The sequence below is a fragment of the Hippocampus zosterae genome, chromosome 2 (genome assembly GCF_025434085.1).
Source record: "Hippocampus zosterae strain Florida chromosome 2, ASM2543408v3, whole genome shotgun sequence".
Lineage (NCBI taxonomy): Eukaryota > Metazoa > Chordata > Actinopteri > Syngnathiformes > Syngnathidae > Hippocampus > Hippocampus zosterae.
In genome coordinates, this window is record NC_067452.1 from 6,581,213 (window position 1) to 6,597,643 (window position 16,431).

The following is a 16,431-nucleotide window of genomic DNA, read 5'->3' on the forward strand; positions in this document are numbered from 1 at the left end:
TGATCTTTTCATTCCTTCACGGAGCCAAGGGAGAGAGCGGACCATCTGGAGGAGGCTTTTCAGGACACACAAGCCGGGGATACCCAAGGGTCCGGTTAAGGCACTGGAGACATTTGGCAAAATAAGGGAAAACCACATCACTTATAGTGGTCCATTTCAGATGTATGTTTACATTGTTTATTTTTATTTTTTTAACACTAGCTAATAAGGACCATGTTAATAATGGCTCAGAGTCAAAAACTATTTTTAAAACCTTGAAAGCTCACCTTGAAAGCTCACAAAGATTTTGTATCCACAGGTATTATGCAGGAATTAAAGTGTGCTGCATTTATTAATGTGAACTACCTACTGTAAATCTTGATCAATACTTAACAAAATTATTTTGTCAAGTGTTTCAACACAACTGGACAGTAATGTGGCATCTTCAAAAATTGTGAGCAGCTGATTTAAGGATGAAAATGTATTTATAAACCTTACCCGGGGCTTCTTTTCAGACAATCAAACAAAATAACACAGTAATACGTAGTTTATTATTACTCCCAGAAAATGAGTATTGAACTGTATTGTTAGTCTTTTTTTTTAAATCCAAACAGCTGTAGAGGAGACAAGCAAAGATAAAACGGTCGAAGGGGGCAGGCGTCACCTCAACTAGTCGCGTGTACAAGTCAAAAGGCTGAAGCGTGTCTCAAATCAGTCAGACCGAACCATTCCGAACACAACAAGGAGGGGTGGAAGTCCTCGCGATAAGATGATTCCTGTTACCTTTCTTTCGTAAACACAAAGGGAAGTATGTTGCTTTTAGAGTGTAATTACTTCATTATATACAAGATCGTATAAATAGTACAGTAACCGTGACCTTAATTGGCTAGTTGGACCAAACTAAAGCGTACTTCCCCTTCAAATAGTAATTTAGAGTGGACTGGAACATCCTAGAGCCGTTGCTCTGCTTTCACATTTGACCACCAGCTCTTTAGAGAAAGTCTCACTGCTGATGGACCGGTAATGACGGCGTGAAGACGAACGAAAACAGTAAGTCACCAACTGATTTATCTGATAGAACATGAGTATTCGTACAAGGACAATTCTAGCAGCGTTTCTGCATGTGCACGTTGTATTTCTGGACAGTTATCACAATAGTTTGTTTTGTTTTAACTTAGAATGTATATGAATTCCGACTCGATTTGGAGGCATTTACTTTGTTGCCCAAGTACACTACCATGTTAGTCGAAAAGAGCAAACAGACTTTAAGCATTCTTGCAGAACGTAAATTGGTAATGCAAAAGAGCCATCAATTACTCTTAAATCACAGTCTGCGCAATGAATATCAAATTTATCAAGAACAGTTTTCATATTTGAGTAATTGTTTGGAGTCGTTATTTAACTGGATGTTGTCCAGAGCCTCGAAATTAGAGCCGCTGTTTAACTGAAAGTTGTGCAAAGCCTCGGATTTCAGCCTCACAAAGGTAATTTATTCTCTTATTTCTTCAATTCTTCATGAAAGCAAACTGGTTATCTTATTTTTTTAGTAAGACATTTGAACGCATATGCTTTTACTTTGGAAAACAATGACTGATACCAAATCATTTTCAAAAGGTTTAGTGAGTAGGCCAACAACATTAATTTCCCTTGTGTGATATTGGTTATCTTATTTAGTTGTAAATGGCAAATAATTGCTTTAAAAAAGTTTGGTAACACACTTTGATGCAAAATATTATTTGATTCATCGATTATAATAATCAATTGTAAAAATGTTTTATAGTGACAGTCCTGCATGTTAGTCATCTCTTAGGAATCAGTTCTACTCCTTTCTGAGGCGCTTTTCCCACTGTGGACAATGATATGGTGTATGATGGGTAGAGACTTTTCACATAGTGTATCGTACTTTCTTGCTGTCTTTCCTTTCCACAGCCGTAGAATTGCCAAGTTAAGTTTTGATCGTGACTATAGACAATCCACGGGTTCAAGAAAAGCACATTGAAGACTTAAGGTTGCTTTAATCAAATTCCATTTCATTCACTATATGTGACCGCTTAGAGTGGGCAAAATGCGCTGCATATCCTATCAATAGTCTTTTCCCAGATAAACGCCACTGTGAGACTTGTGACTGAAGTTGTTTGTGCCCACTGCAGCAGAGTCAACGTCACACTCCGCGTGTTGACGAACTTGCGGTGCTAAAGACAACAGGTCCCGGCAGTGTCCCCAACACCCGCACACCTCCCAATCGAATTTCACCCTTGGTGAAAAGCTGCATCTACATCCTGTTGGGCCTACTGAAAGTACGACTCAATGGGATGAGTTGTCACAATCCCCTGCCTGCGCAGAACAATGGAGCATCTCTTCTCTATGTGGCCTGGTCTGCTCAGCATATGGACTGCACTCAGCTCAGGTGGTGCTGATTACCCTTTGCATTGTCTCTGCTGGTAAACAAGCCCCCGCATGACCAAGATGAGGCCATCACCAATGAACGCTGGCTAAATTCTGACGCAATGTGGAATAGTTTTATGTGGGCCGAGGCCCACATACAAAATTTGAAAAGGGTATTAAAACAAAACAAAACAAAACATTTTTTTCTAATTGGAGCAATATAAGATATGCTTAGACCTAAAATATCTCTTGGGTGCAAACACACAATATTTTCTTCACATTGATATTTGGCGGAGCAACCAACAATAGCCACGTGGCCACTATATACACACACACACACACACACACACACACAAATTGCGCTCGATTTGTTTCGGCTTACTCCCACATTGTGTGGATACAAGGAAACTTTTGTGCCATGCCATCCATTGTCAGAGCACATGTAATCAAGCCTCCGCATTTCTCTGGCCTGTCGCTGCCCCATGTTGATCCTCAGTTTGACTTCGGTCTTGGGCATACTGTAAAGTCATTTGGTTTTCTTCCACGCATCAGCATTCCGTCGAGAATTTTAATTGTCGGGTTCCCGCAGACCTCGGCTTGATTTCAGGCATCCCTCACCGTTTCCCTTCGGCGAGCTCAGGCCGGTCCAACTTGGCAATTCCGAGGCCAACCGCAGTGGTAACGAGCACGTCAGTGGCAGCATTCCAGGCGATTGTAGCTCCCAAGCCTCATGGGATAGGGTGGTAGGGGAAATCTGAGAGACAGTTCATCCCCGTTTATAATCTCACGGCATCAACACTCCCTTCCGTGTATGTAACTTTTCACGGTTGGGTGGGCTGCGAAGATGGGTGTGACGGTCATCATTATCAGTCGTGCCATTTTTGGTCCACTTTCGATGTCTAGCCAGTAGGCTGCATGATTCTTTTACTAAAATCTCATATGTGCTTTGTACTAAAAATGACTTTTCTAAAAGCAAAGTACCAACATTTATAGACAACAAATATATCACAAAATATTCAAAGCTCAATGAAACCTTGGCTTTGTCAATCAGAACTGGCCTTTCGTTAAGACAAAATACCTCTTTGTCTGATAGAGAAACCGTAAAAAGAAATATGCTTGCACAGTATAAACTTTACAATTATGAGCTATTAGCTAGCCCTGTTAGCTTAGGTGGCAAAGCTTGCTAGCGCCACATATTGTATTGTCACTAAACCACATATTCTCATTTTTATTCTAATTGTATATAATTAATACCAGTTGTATGTTTTTGAGAAGATAACTGTTTTGTTTACTTTGAAACAGACAAAGCTAGCGAACCGCGGTGGTTATGTTCCGGACCCATTTAAAATGGATGAAAATCGCAGCGTTGTTCAAATAAGATGAAAAAGGTGCTTGAATCAAGCTGTTTAGTTGTTGCACCTAGTTCGGGGTTTTTCTGTAAATATTTAAACACCAAATTCTCCAACCAAACCACTTCATAACTAAAGTCAATGTGGCAGAAAAACTGAAAATAGTTTTTCATTTTTGTGGCAAAATACTGTCTCCAGTAAATAGGATATTAATGGTGTTGTAGGATTTCTTTAATTGAGAAAATAATGTTTAATGACTGCTGTGATTGGCCAGTCTGCGTTTCTGGATTAAGCTGACTGTAAGGTCGATTGCTTGGATTCTCATTAAATACATGGATGGGTTGATTGACCAGTTGCACATTGTATTGTTGAAGCGATGATTTCGCATGATGACATCCTGCCCGATTGGGTTTACTTGAGCCAAACTGTACTGTGACGAACTGATGGCAACTTGGGATGGAAGCTTCCACTGCACCACACAACCGAGCAAGAACACAGATACAGCAGGAACACAATTGGGCAAAAGCCTCTCTCGCTGCCCGTCATATTGTCACATCACGTTTGGCCATTTCGCTGGGTGGGTTGAACAGAGGCTGCTGTTTGAAAGGGAATAGCAGAAAGCCAGAACGAGGGGTGTGAATTTTAATGCTTGTTACTCCTACTTTGTTGCGTTGAAAGCAATTGTCAGTATTTAATCATTGCCCATGGGCAGGCATCTCATTAACCCAATGATAAATAAATTATTTATTTATTTATTTTTGTTGTATTTTTTCTTATCTTATTTGATGTTGTTTTTAACATTGTACTCGTGATTTTAACTGCTTGTTGTAAGGTGTCCTTGAGTTTCTAGAAAGGCGCCCACAAATAAAATGTATTATTATTATTATTAATGTGTGATTCCCTATTGACAGCAATTTGCCGAGCTGTGTGTGAAAAACACACTTAAATGCATGTCTGTAGATAGAAACTGCCTAAAAGTGGCTAGTGCCTCAACAGCTTGATAAAATGTAGAAACATCCCAGCTTCAACCAAGTCAGCCACCCCACCCCCACCTCCCCTCCCCCAACCCCTTCACCCACCCCACAACAGCCACCCACTCATTCCTAACACAACCACAGAAAGAGTTATGGGGTGCAAGTGGGTAAGTCCCACATGACTTTTCCTCCCAAACTGGATTCCCGCCTGTGTTGTCAGCACATATCGCACCCTCAGCAGGATATTGAAGCCTCTGGCTTGACACAAGGCCTTTTGTTGAACTGTTGTTTCACTGAGTCAGGCTGCCTACGCCTCATTGTGCGACCGGCTGCTTCTCAGTGCACATGAGTTGCCGCGTTGAATGGCTCGGGTTTGTATATGGAATGCACGATCATATCCTAATACATATGCTCTGTATCTTCCTGATCCCAGCAGGAAAGGCCCCGGATAGCATTCTCCAAACACCGAGGAGGAAGCGTATGCCTCCATTCTTAGCTCTGCTGTTTACTTCCTTTTTTGCTGTCATGATATTATCACAAGGAGGAGACAAGCAAAGCACATCCTCTAATCATGTTAGTTCCTGTAATGCCATCCCTTGTGATCGGGCTTTTCAAGGGCTCACTAGCAAGCATGTGAGATGCTGAATAAATGAATTGACCTAAAAGAGAGCAGGATAAAGGCACTCTTTTTGGGAGGCTATTCTTGACAAAGTTTTCCTCTGTGTTGTGTTCTGCACAGTGGCCTGGAGTGCCGTCAGTTGTTTTTTTTTTTTTGGGGGGGGGGGGGACAAAGCTCACAGTTTTATTTGGGTCCTTTTGAAATGCTGCAATGATTTCAAAATCATGAATTTTTTGAGAAATGTCATTCAGTCAAAGCTGAGCATATTCCACTCATTGTTAAGGCAGTTTCTTGCGTGGCTTTAGAGACCGTACATATATGCTCAACCAGTAGAGCAAGTCAGTGTAAATGTTTTGCTGAATAACTTTTATGCGACATATATTGTACAGTTACAGTATCAACCACGGTCATCCAAAAGTGTGCATACATCAATTTGACCTTTCCTTCGGAGCGGGGTCACACAACAACAAGCGAGTGGCCCTAAATGTGAATACTGCTCGCCTGTTTCTGAACGTGTCTCAGGCGTCTTTATTGTGACGTGATGCAGAGCGGACAAGCCCAGCATTGAGACATTCTTCCACTTCAAAGCCCCCCAGAGTGTTTAAAGGCCACTGGTTGAATAGGCGGCAGAGGGAGGGGCAAGCGGGGAGAACAGGTGCAGAGCATGAGAGAAGGTGTGATGGGGGCGGGAGTTTGGGGTCATTTCTACAGCCCATCTGCTGTCTTTTTCAGGGGGTGAAACTTTTGAAACACCCCGGCGACAGCGCCTCATGGCGACACGCTCCTTTGGCCGGCCGTGTGCCGTCGCCATGGCACCACCATGGGGATTAACCCCACACATGTGCCGAGTCAACCCGTGGGGGGTGTGCCTCTTTTGTGACAGAGCGTGGGAGGGAGGAAGACGGTGCACAAGGCTGCCTGGATTGTTGTGTGAAAAGGCACTCTCCACTCACTTTTGTCACATAAAGCAGCCGGGCAGCAAGAATGAAGCCACGTCGTGGGGAAGAAAGAACTGGGGCATATTTCAATGTCATCTTGGAACGCCTAAAATATCACTGATGCAAGCCAATTAGAGTTCCTTTTCAATTGGTCTTGTCTTTTTTTCGAGTTCTCTGGCTTGATGCCCCCCCCCCCCCCCCCGCCCCCCATTCCAAAAATATGCATGTTAGGTTTGGTGTGAATGTTAGTGCAAATGGTTGTTTGTCTGGATTGCTCGTGACCAGACAATAAGGATGTACCATGCTCCAAGTCAGCTGGGGTATGGCTCAAGCTTACCCACAAGCCTCACAAAGACAAGCGTGACTGGAATGAAGGGATGGAGTTTGTTTAAGTGAGAGCCCTGCAATTTGCCTGAAATGGCTGCTTCAAAGCAAAACACTCCACTTCCTTCCGCATCGATTTTCATGCGTTCGGTTACGTGGACATGCACACCTAATTTTGTGTCAACGAGTGTCGGAAGCTATTTTGTGAGTTGTGCTCGGGCATGTTGAAGACCCCTAAATCACGCACATTATGACATGTATCCAGAAAGGTCGTTTATTCATAAATGCAGTGATTGAAGAGGGCCTTCACATCCATGCTGCTGGGGCCCGAACCGCTGACAACCTGAAGGGTCCTGCCCTACAGAGCGAGGTCCATTAGAATGATGTGGTTGCTCACTGTCAATTATGTCTCCTTACTTCATGTCAGAGAGTTCCTGAGTCAAGATGACGGCCATTGAGAGCAAAGAGGAGATCAGCGACACTGACAGTGGGATCATATTGCACTCGGGTAAGAAGCATGCCCTTGACTTCGAGGTTCCACGGGATGAAACTTGGTGTGTGTCGCCGTCTGAAGTTTGCTTGCGGGCCAGGTCCAGAAAGTCCCACGTCGCCCGTCAAGGACACAAGCACGTACACCAGAGCCCTCAAACTCAAGCAGCAGTCACTGGAGGGTCGTCTGGAGCTCTGCCTGCTGGAACTCAGGAAGCTGTGCATTCGAGAAGCCGTGAGTGATGCCTCAATCGTGATGATGCAGTCGTCGTTATCATGGGTGTTGCCCTTCCCAGGCGCCATCGGGCACCTAATTCAGGATTACCTCTCACGTTCACAACTGAAATCCGATCACGTACGCCACTGAAATACTCGATTGCGACGCTATTGCTCTGCAGTAGCTCACCTCACTAATCCCTGCCCAGCAGCCTGCAAGTAGCTTAACTGAAGCGGCAGTGGGAGAAGATTTCAGTCATGTGCATGCGATCGTTTCAGTAGTATATGAGAGAGTGTTGGACATTCTGTGTGGACTTCTAAGAGGACTCATTAAGAGCTTTGTTTTACTTGGCGCACTGAGAAGTTGTGAGGAAATTGACCCAGGCCTTTTATCTTCAATATTTGCCGTTTTGTGCGAGCAATAACTATCAGAAGACATAGCATATTCTCAGTTGAACCGGTTTCAGCTAGATTTGTGAGTGCAAATACTGTAGACGGGAAGATGCAGAGCCAGAAAAAGGTCACAGCAACACAATGGTGCCAAAGAGGCCTGATGTAACAACGCCAATGTACAACACAAATCTTGAATATTATACTAAAGTAGCAAGGCCCACTTATGGACCAGCATGGGGGCACATAAAAAAAAATAAACATCAGTATTCCAACTAGAAATAGTGTGAAAGAATACCTTCATTCATTTTCCGAGCCGCATTATCCTCACGAGGGTCGCGGGGTGTACTGGAGCCTATCCCAGCTGTCTTTGGGCAGAAGGCGGGGGACACCCTGAACCGGTTGCCAGCCAATCGCAGGTCACACAGAGACGAACAACCATCCACGCTCACCCTCACACCAAATTTAGAGTGCTCCATTAAACTGCCATGCATGTTTCTGGAATGTGGGAGGAAACCGAAGAACCCGGAGAAAAACCACACGGGCACAGGGAGAACATGCAAACTCCACACAGGAAGGCCGTAGCTGGACTCTAACCCGGTACCGCTGCACTGTGAAGCCGACATGGCAACCACTCGACTTCCGGTTCGCCATTAAAAAATACATTTTTATCCGAAAACGAATAAAACTGTATATTGTGATGATTAACCCAGTGTTTTCCAAAATGTATTTAGCCAGAGCACCCTCTTTACAATAAAAAAAAAAAACTCACTGCACATCCCCAAACAGAATTGTCCCCTTAAGTAGGAATTCTGAAATAATGATAATGGTAGTCCTTTCACTGACAAATGCCATCCGTCATTCAGCCATTTTCTTCCGCGTATCCAGGGTCAGGTCACGGGGGCAGCAGCCTTAACAGGGAAGTCCGCACTTCCCTCTCCCCAGCCACTTCTTCCATCTCTCTCGGGGCAACCCCAAGGCGTTCCCGGGCCAGACATGGTCTCTATTTACAAATTGATTTCTTCCAGTCTTTAGCCCACTTTTATTCTGTTGTTTGAATGGCAACAGGTTGCTACACAGGTTTAGTGTACTTTCTTCCATCTTATGAGAGAGCCCTTGCTGGGAATACATTTTAAAAATTGTGCATGTCAATATGAGTGGATTTGCCATTTACAGGAGTCACATTCCGAACCTCAATGCACTGTCATGATGACATTTGTGGTCTGTTTGAGAAAGAATTGAACTATTTTTTTTCCTCTGCAGGAGCTGACTGGTAAATTGCCCTCTGACTATCCTCTTATGCCTGATGAGAACCCACCGCAGGTCAGGAGGAGGATCGGTGCATCCTTCAAGTTAGACGAAGGTCTAATCTATCTGAAAAAAGAGGTATGGAACATTCATGCATACATACCTTGAAGTTCATGTGCCTTGCGCTCCAGCCACACAGCTACTACATAAACAGCTAAGCCTCGGGCTGGGGACGACCTGGCGCCCAACTGGTCTGATTTTTAGTGCAGATCAAAAGCAAAACGAGTGCATTGCAAAAGCGACTTCCAGTAATATTTAAACAGCCTTCCACATTACCAAATGCCATGAGTCAGCATGCTAAAACTGTTAAGGTTGCACTTGTCCACATCCTTAATTATTCTAAGACAAACTATTGATGTTGTACTTTCCAAAAAAGAAGAGGTCAGTGTCATGATATCAGTGACATTTTGTGGCTGTGTTTTGTGCGGTTGTTCAGTTTAAATTTACCATATCCATTTGGGTACATGCGTCTGGGACAAGGGACAATCTAGAATGTTCCATTAAACTGCCACACATGTTTTTGGAATGTGGGAGGAAATCGGAATACCCCAAGAAAATCCACGCAGGCACGGCAGAACATGCAAACTCCACACAAGAAGGCCAGAACCGGAATCGAACCCTTCACCCCTGCACTCACTGTGAGGCCAACGTGCTAACCAGTCCACCAACTTGGGCTGCCCGCCTTGAAACATGTTTGTCCCCCCTGCCCCCCAGTAAATTTCTTTCCTATTACTATTCAATTTCACAGACATAATATAAATAGAGGGGGGATTGAGAAAGATTTTTCTCAATTTGAATTATATAAGTATATGATCTTAATAAATTAACTTTTGAAATGTTCACGAATTTAAGATCATAAAATAAGCCATCATATTTGTTGTTGGAGTAACGTCGCACACCCTCCAGCTCAATTTAGTTTCACACGATATACTTCATGATTGCCTTCGACCGTCTTTCTTGTCATCGTAACAGTGAGAGCGCACTTCAAAATATGGAAGCAGCTCAAAAATAAAGTAATCATGACCTGGTCAATAAAGAATCTCTAAAAATCAATGAAACCTCTAGCCCGAGTGTGTAGTGAAACTACCATGTAATATACGAGTTAGAATTTTTGAACTGAGCGACTGAAATAAAATGTCTCCACAATATTCAAACTCATTGAGATGCCCCAGTCCAGTCTATCTCCTGCTATAATAAGAGTATCTTGGCCGTAGGACTCTGAATTGCACAGCCTTGAGACGGAGCTGGCTCTCCAGCGACAGATCTACGAGGCGGCGCGCAAACTCTCGCTGGAGGAGAAGCTCAGCAAGCCTCAGAAGAAGAGCCGCATGCAGCAGTGCAAGCGCGAGGAGAATAAGGTGCGTGAGCTGCAGGAGGCCCTATTCCAGTGTAGGAACAGGAGTGAGTGCAGCTCTCCGTGCATCGGTGAGGCCACTGCTAAAAGCAAAGGTTAGTGACGCTTCTGCCCCCTAACGCCAAACTTGGTACTGCACTAGCTTCAATTTGACTTTTTATTTTTTATTTTAATCCAGATTTGAACATGTCTGACGACAGCTCGCTGTCTGATGTGGTGGCCCTAGATGAAGGTAAGAGAAGACAAAATTCTCATCCTAGTTACTGGACTGGGATGTCCATATGTATTTGGCACATGAAGTCTAAAGGAGTAATTCTGCCTTCACTAAGACGAAAATTGAAGTGGAACTGTAAGAACATTGCTTGACCAAAACAGTGTGAGCTCAAAGTTGGACCACAGTCTTTTCTAGTCTTAACTAGTCGAACATTCAGGTGTTTGAAACAACACTCTTTGAATTTAATGACTAACAAGGCATAATAAACATCTCTAAACATGTATTCTTTATTAACAATAGCTGTCAGACACACAAGTGTAAAAGGAAATCAACCATATTTAGTCTGTCATGTAAAATGCAATTATCTTTTGTTGGCATATGACTAACACATGACCTTGAGTTAGTCCAGTCATGGGTTTGCACAATAAGCTAACATAGCAATAGACAAAACATATGGACTCAAACGCACTACATAAAAGACGGGTACAAATTCAAAGTCGTTTGCTTACAAAATCTGCTCAATAGCGACTGAGAGTCCTGTCAAGTCAATGGAAATTGAATGAAAACAGGAAGTTGAATCCTAAAACTGGTAACAGCACACACAATCTTTGGCTGGTCAGTCATCCACATGACGACTGGCCATGATCTTATTTTAAATAAATAAGTAGTATAACCCAGCATGGTTCTGTTGTGTTTTCGTGCTGGTCTTGCTGTTATCACCAATTTCAATTACTTGGCATCCTTTGCTGTTTTTGTCAAAAAAAAACCCCGAACAAATCCCCAATCAATTCCAGTCTATACGAATGACGTTTCGCGCAGGTTGTGTAGCAATGTTATTTACTTGGCGTGGCTAGCAAGAAACATGGTGCCTGGAAAGTTTGTTTCCATTTTACAAGAAAGCATAACAGGACAACTTGCAGGCCCTGCAAAGTATATTTGGTCGAGGGGAGAAAACGGCACCAATATGCAAGAGCATAGCAAACTGTTGGGTTTGATGTCGTGGTAATTTTAAAAATTTCCTCACAGGTACAACTAAGACATAAAACAATAATGCTAATCAACCTGTTTCGTCTTCTTAAAAAAAAGTATTAATAAGAGAATCAGCAAAGAATTAAATTGTTCAAAAGAATCAATAATGGGATCGGATTCCTAAAAATCATATCAAATCTCATCCCTAGCCAAGATTGGAACAGCGGAACTTTTGTTCAAAGGGCAACCGGCTCTCGAAACTGAGCCTCAGCAGGTCAGCGTATTTCTGGGCCCCTGCCAGCCGCTGATGCCAGCTCGTGACCATCTGGAATCTTGCTCGTGTCACCAGCGACCAGCAGGGCCGCAACAACATGTTAGTCAGTCATGTGTGACGCTGAGTTGCGAGAGTGGGTTGCGCAGTGACTGAATGTTTGAGTGTTTGATTCTTGACCGCTTTTGTTGTTACTTTTGCTGCTGGTCTTGCGAGTGACACCAGCAAGAGCTGCCATCTATCTTCACACTGAAACTCTGGGCAAAATTGCTTGAACATCGCCATAGTCTTGACCGTTTAAAAGACCCTCGTCCATTCTGAAAAAGCCACAAAAAGCCAAAGAGAAATCCCATAATCCTCATGTCAATCCCATCCTTTGATACGTCTGAATTGAGGTTCCCTGAGTGCTCTCACGCCATATGCTGACTTCTGCACAGATGTGGACTCCCTCGGTCCTGCCTTTGCGCCAGTCTCCAACCTGCGGATGTCCAATGTGGAGTACGAGCGCTCTCCCATCCAGAATTCTCCCTGGAAGGAGTCCAGTCTGGACCAGCCTTATCTCAAGGCTGCAAAACCTCAGCCTGCTGGCAGCAGCAGCTCCAGGTGAGAGTTTTAAATTCCAGCCTCTCTGCGACTCTCTCATGTCAGTATTTCCAAAATGTAACCCGTCTCATTTTGTCATCTGCGCCAAGCAGTACAACGGGAGCGCAGGTCTCGGCAGACTCCAACAGAATTCCTCTCTCGCAGTTCATTAAGAATTCTGCGCTGCGGCACAGTCACTCCGCCAGTGCCCCCACCACACCAGAGCTGCATGTGCGCCGACAATACTCCCAGTCCTTCAGGTACACGCGACAAAACATGCAACAACAACAAAAAAGAAGAAGAAAAGTGCACACTACTTAATAAGCGCTGTTGCTAGGTTCCAAAATGTGAAGGAAACATCTTCAGAATTTAAAGGAAGGCAGGGCACGTGGAGACAAACAAACATCCACGGTCACAATCACATCTAGGTAGTCGACGAGTGAGCACGTCGGCCTCACGTTGCAGAGGTGCAGGGTTCGATTCTGGCTCTGGCCTTCCTGTGTGGGGTTTGCATGTTCTCCCCGAGCCTGCGTGGGTTTTCTCCGGGTACTCCGGTTTCCTCCCACATTCCAAAAACATGCATGGCAGGCTGATTGAACACTTTAATTTGGCCATAGGTGTGAGTGTGGGCGTGGATGGTAGTTCGTCTCTGTGTGCCCTGCGATTGGCAGGCAACCGATTTAGGGTGTCCCACGTCTACTGCCCGGAGACGGCTGGGATAGGCTCCAGCACGCCCGCGAGCCTTGTGAAGAAAATAGATATGTGTGTGTATCGATTTTGTGTGTGCATATACACACACACACACACACACACACACACGCACAGTATTTTTTTGGGGGGGGAGGGGGGGATTACTATCAGCCGAAGTCAGTTTTAGTACAGTGTGACTGAATTGTAATGTGTTACACTACTTTGACGACCTAAAAGTGTGTGTGATGTCGACACAGATTTCCCAAAAATAAGCCATTTGCTGACAAAGAGTGCCCCAGCTCAGCGTCTCTGAGAGTGCGATCCCGCCTGCCGCAGCGACGTTGCGTTGCCGACTTCCTGGTGCTCTCCCCGGAGTCCTCCTCCTTGCGGGCGTACCAGTCCAGCTCGGAGGACAGCAGCTCCGAGCACTCCACCTCCTCCTACATGCCAGGCCAGGATGTGCCCACGGAGATCCCCAAGCTCTCCCCTCCACCGTACGGCTTCCACTCGGCAGCACCCAAGAAGGTGCCACTAGGTTGCGGGAACGCGCCACTCCTCTCACCTCAGGATTCGAGCAAGCACTTGGTGTCGCAAAGACCATGGCAAGAGGGCACGGCTTCTGAAAGGAAGATGCTCAAGCTCCCACCCCCTTACACAAGGGTGATGCGGACGCCCTCGCTGAAGGAGTACCCTAGCATCATGCCCAAGGAGGTGGTGTCAGAGGAGCTCAAGTCCTGGCGCCAGCGCAGTCAGAGCCACAACTTGGTCCGAGGCTGTGAGGAGCTGCAAAGTCCACTGGGAGCCAAGAGCCCCACTTTACTGCACATGCCGCCATTTAATCAGGTTGGTACGACATCAGCCGGCTGGGAGACTCCCACTTAAACGTCACTGTGCAAGTACAATGCTCATCTCGTTTAAGAATACCACTTTTTTTATTTTCCACTGAGCTTTTTTTCACTAAAAGAAAAAAATAATCAAAGAATTAAGAATTAAAAAACCTCCCTATTTTTACCTTTCTTTTTCATTAAGACAAATAACATTTGTCATGATACAAGTGTGTAGTAACATAATGCATACACTGTATATTTTGTGACCAGTTATAATCAATGCTTTATGTCTCCAAGTCATGACACTAGTCCATAATAATGTGATTTGATATATCGCTGGCGTCGAGCGAAATCCGTGTACCTCCATGATCAGCATTTTTCAGGAGATTAGGAAAAAACGAGCCTGTTTGTTCAACCATGAACATTGCATTCTTAAACAGACCGCAACCTCTTTTCCGCATTTTTGACTGGGGAAAAAATAACACGCACACGTGTGGACTGACCTATTAATTTGTGGGAAAAAATAGTTTTCACACACATACACGAGATGGAGAGAACATCTGAACTTTATTTGGAGTTACTAAAGGACTCCATTATAAGAGGGTGTGCACACTTGTGCAAAAACTTATCTCCCTTTGTTTTGTTTTTTTAATTCTCACTGTCAAATACATTGGTGCCCAAACGTTTTTGACCAAAGATCTACTTTTCGATCGATCAACCAACCTCCAGCGATCGACCCGTTACAGTGCACATGCGCATGCACGCGCACGTACTGTACACACATATGCCATGATGTGCAACAGCCTGACGCTGAGCCATGCGAAGCACTTAGGCAGCCTGTTAACGATCGTAGCTCACCCATACCATTTTAAAATGCTTCTCTGGGCATCCAGATTCCCATTCTTTGCCCTTCCCCTCGGTGAATTACACAAAACAAACTCTGAAACAGAATAATGATGATGATGAACGATAAAATATATAGCGGAACAACTCCGATCACAAGCTGCAACTGCAGACTGCTGAGCGCTAACAACTTCCGGTGATGCAGTTACACATCACCGTAGATTAAAGATGACCCGCTTTCTTTTCTTATCTATTTTCAATACTTTTCGTGAAAGTGAGAATGATCGGATAATTAGGGTGCAGTGTGCATTAACACAACAAATATATTACCAACATGCACGGAGACACAAATGTTTTGGATTTTTTCCGCTCTACACCCTTCGGATCGACTTGGGACCAGTCCTTGATCTACTGGTCGATCGCGATCGATGTAATGGTCACCCCTGGTATATAATAGTATAATCGATTTCCCTTTTCCCCCTCAATTGACTTGTATAGGTCATAGTTCACATTAATAGAGGAAAAAGTTTTGGAATAATTTATCTTGACCTCTTTTTCTTGTACTGGCATTTGATCGGGGGTGTGTAGACCTTTTACGTCCACTCTGTGTGGTATATTATTTATTTATGATAATAAATAGTTATTTATGATATTGTGTGCGAGTTCTAAATGCCATTGCTGTGTGCTGCCCGAATGCTGGCACCCCTGGTTACCATCTGATGTCATGACACCCTATGGGCAGATGGTGCTGCTCTACACCGACACTGAAAGCATTTCTATTCTTTTGTGTTTTCTCGCAGGGTTCAGGTAATTTGGTTCTCCAGAGAGCTGCAGACGGGACCCCAGTCCAGTGGTTTGTGGCGGAGGACCATGAAATAGTGAGCCAGGTGTAGCTCACCTTGAATAACGCCTTTTAGTCTTTGTATGATCTTTGCTAGCTAGCCCTTTCTATCGTTCCTATTTAAGTCTGTATTTATTAAGTATTTGGACTCTTGAGATTATCCCGTCTGCAGCAACTGTGCACCCCCAGATGAGCATACCTCTCCCTCGTTTGTCATTTAAATCTTCACGTCAGGTATTTATGTTCAAATGTTTTCTTTTTTTTTTGGAGATTGTTCTCCGGTTTGGCACTCATAATGTTTTCTGCAGAACTCGTACAATTTGCACACAAAATGTTCACCAAGCATTCCTAATATAACATGTTTCTATTTATCATCTATTTGAAGGTTGTTGTTCGTGCCTACTTAAGACTACTACAGGGTTGACATAAATGCATTGGTTTGTGTGTCACATATCGTTCAAATGTAACATGGAGTATGTTGAATTGGAAGATTTATTATTCCTCACTGATGACTTTGAAGGTGCTTTGATGACTGTTGTTCTTGCAGAATGCCGTTAGACTAACCAGATCGTTGTAATTATTTTCTATATTTATTTAGTAAAGAATGTACAACTTAACATTGCGGACATCGTCTGTTTTGGGCATACCTTTTTTACAAAACTACAAAGCAGAGAGTGTGTATGAAACTATTATGTCATTGTTTTCAACTTTCATTCATTCATTTTCTGATCCGCTTTATCCTCACAAGGGATGGGGCGTGCTGGAGCCTATCCCAGCTGTCTTTGGGCAGTAGGCGGGGGACAATCATCCGCACTCACATTCACACCTCGGGACAATTTAGAGTGTTCAATCAACCTGCCATGCATGTT

General features: G+C 44.0%; 1 protein-coding gene across 2 annotated transcripts; it reads left to right on the top strand.

Annotated features, from left to right (window-relative positions):
* The first annotated feature begins 645 nt into the window (after positions 1-645).
* Positions 646-16,179, top strand: inavaa (innate immunity activator a). Of its 2 annotated transcripts, none has more exons than XM_052052854.1 (10): positions 646-1,029; positions 6,996-7,076; positions 7,159-7,292; positions 8,927-9,049; positions 10,186-10,420; positions 10,504-10,557; positions 12,217-12,382; positions 12,472-12,621; positions 13,309-13,894; positions 15,522-16,179. In XM_052052854.1, exons 2-10 carry the CDS (start codon positions 7,013-7,015, stop codon positions 15,612-15,614), a joined length of 1,605 nt encoding a protein of 534 aa, XP_051908814.1. In that variant the 5' UTR covers positions 646-1,029; positions 6,996-7,012; the 3' UTR covers positions 15,615-16,179. The 2 variants fall into 2 exon arrangements, with proteins under 2 accessions (XP_051908814.1, XP_051908823.1); XM_052052863.1 differs by having other exon boundaries at positions 649-1,029; positions 12,475-12,621.
* The last annotated feature ends 252 nt before the right edge of the window (positions 16,180-16,431 follow it).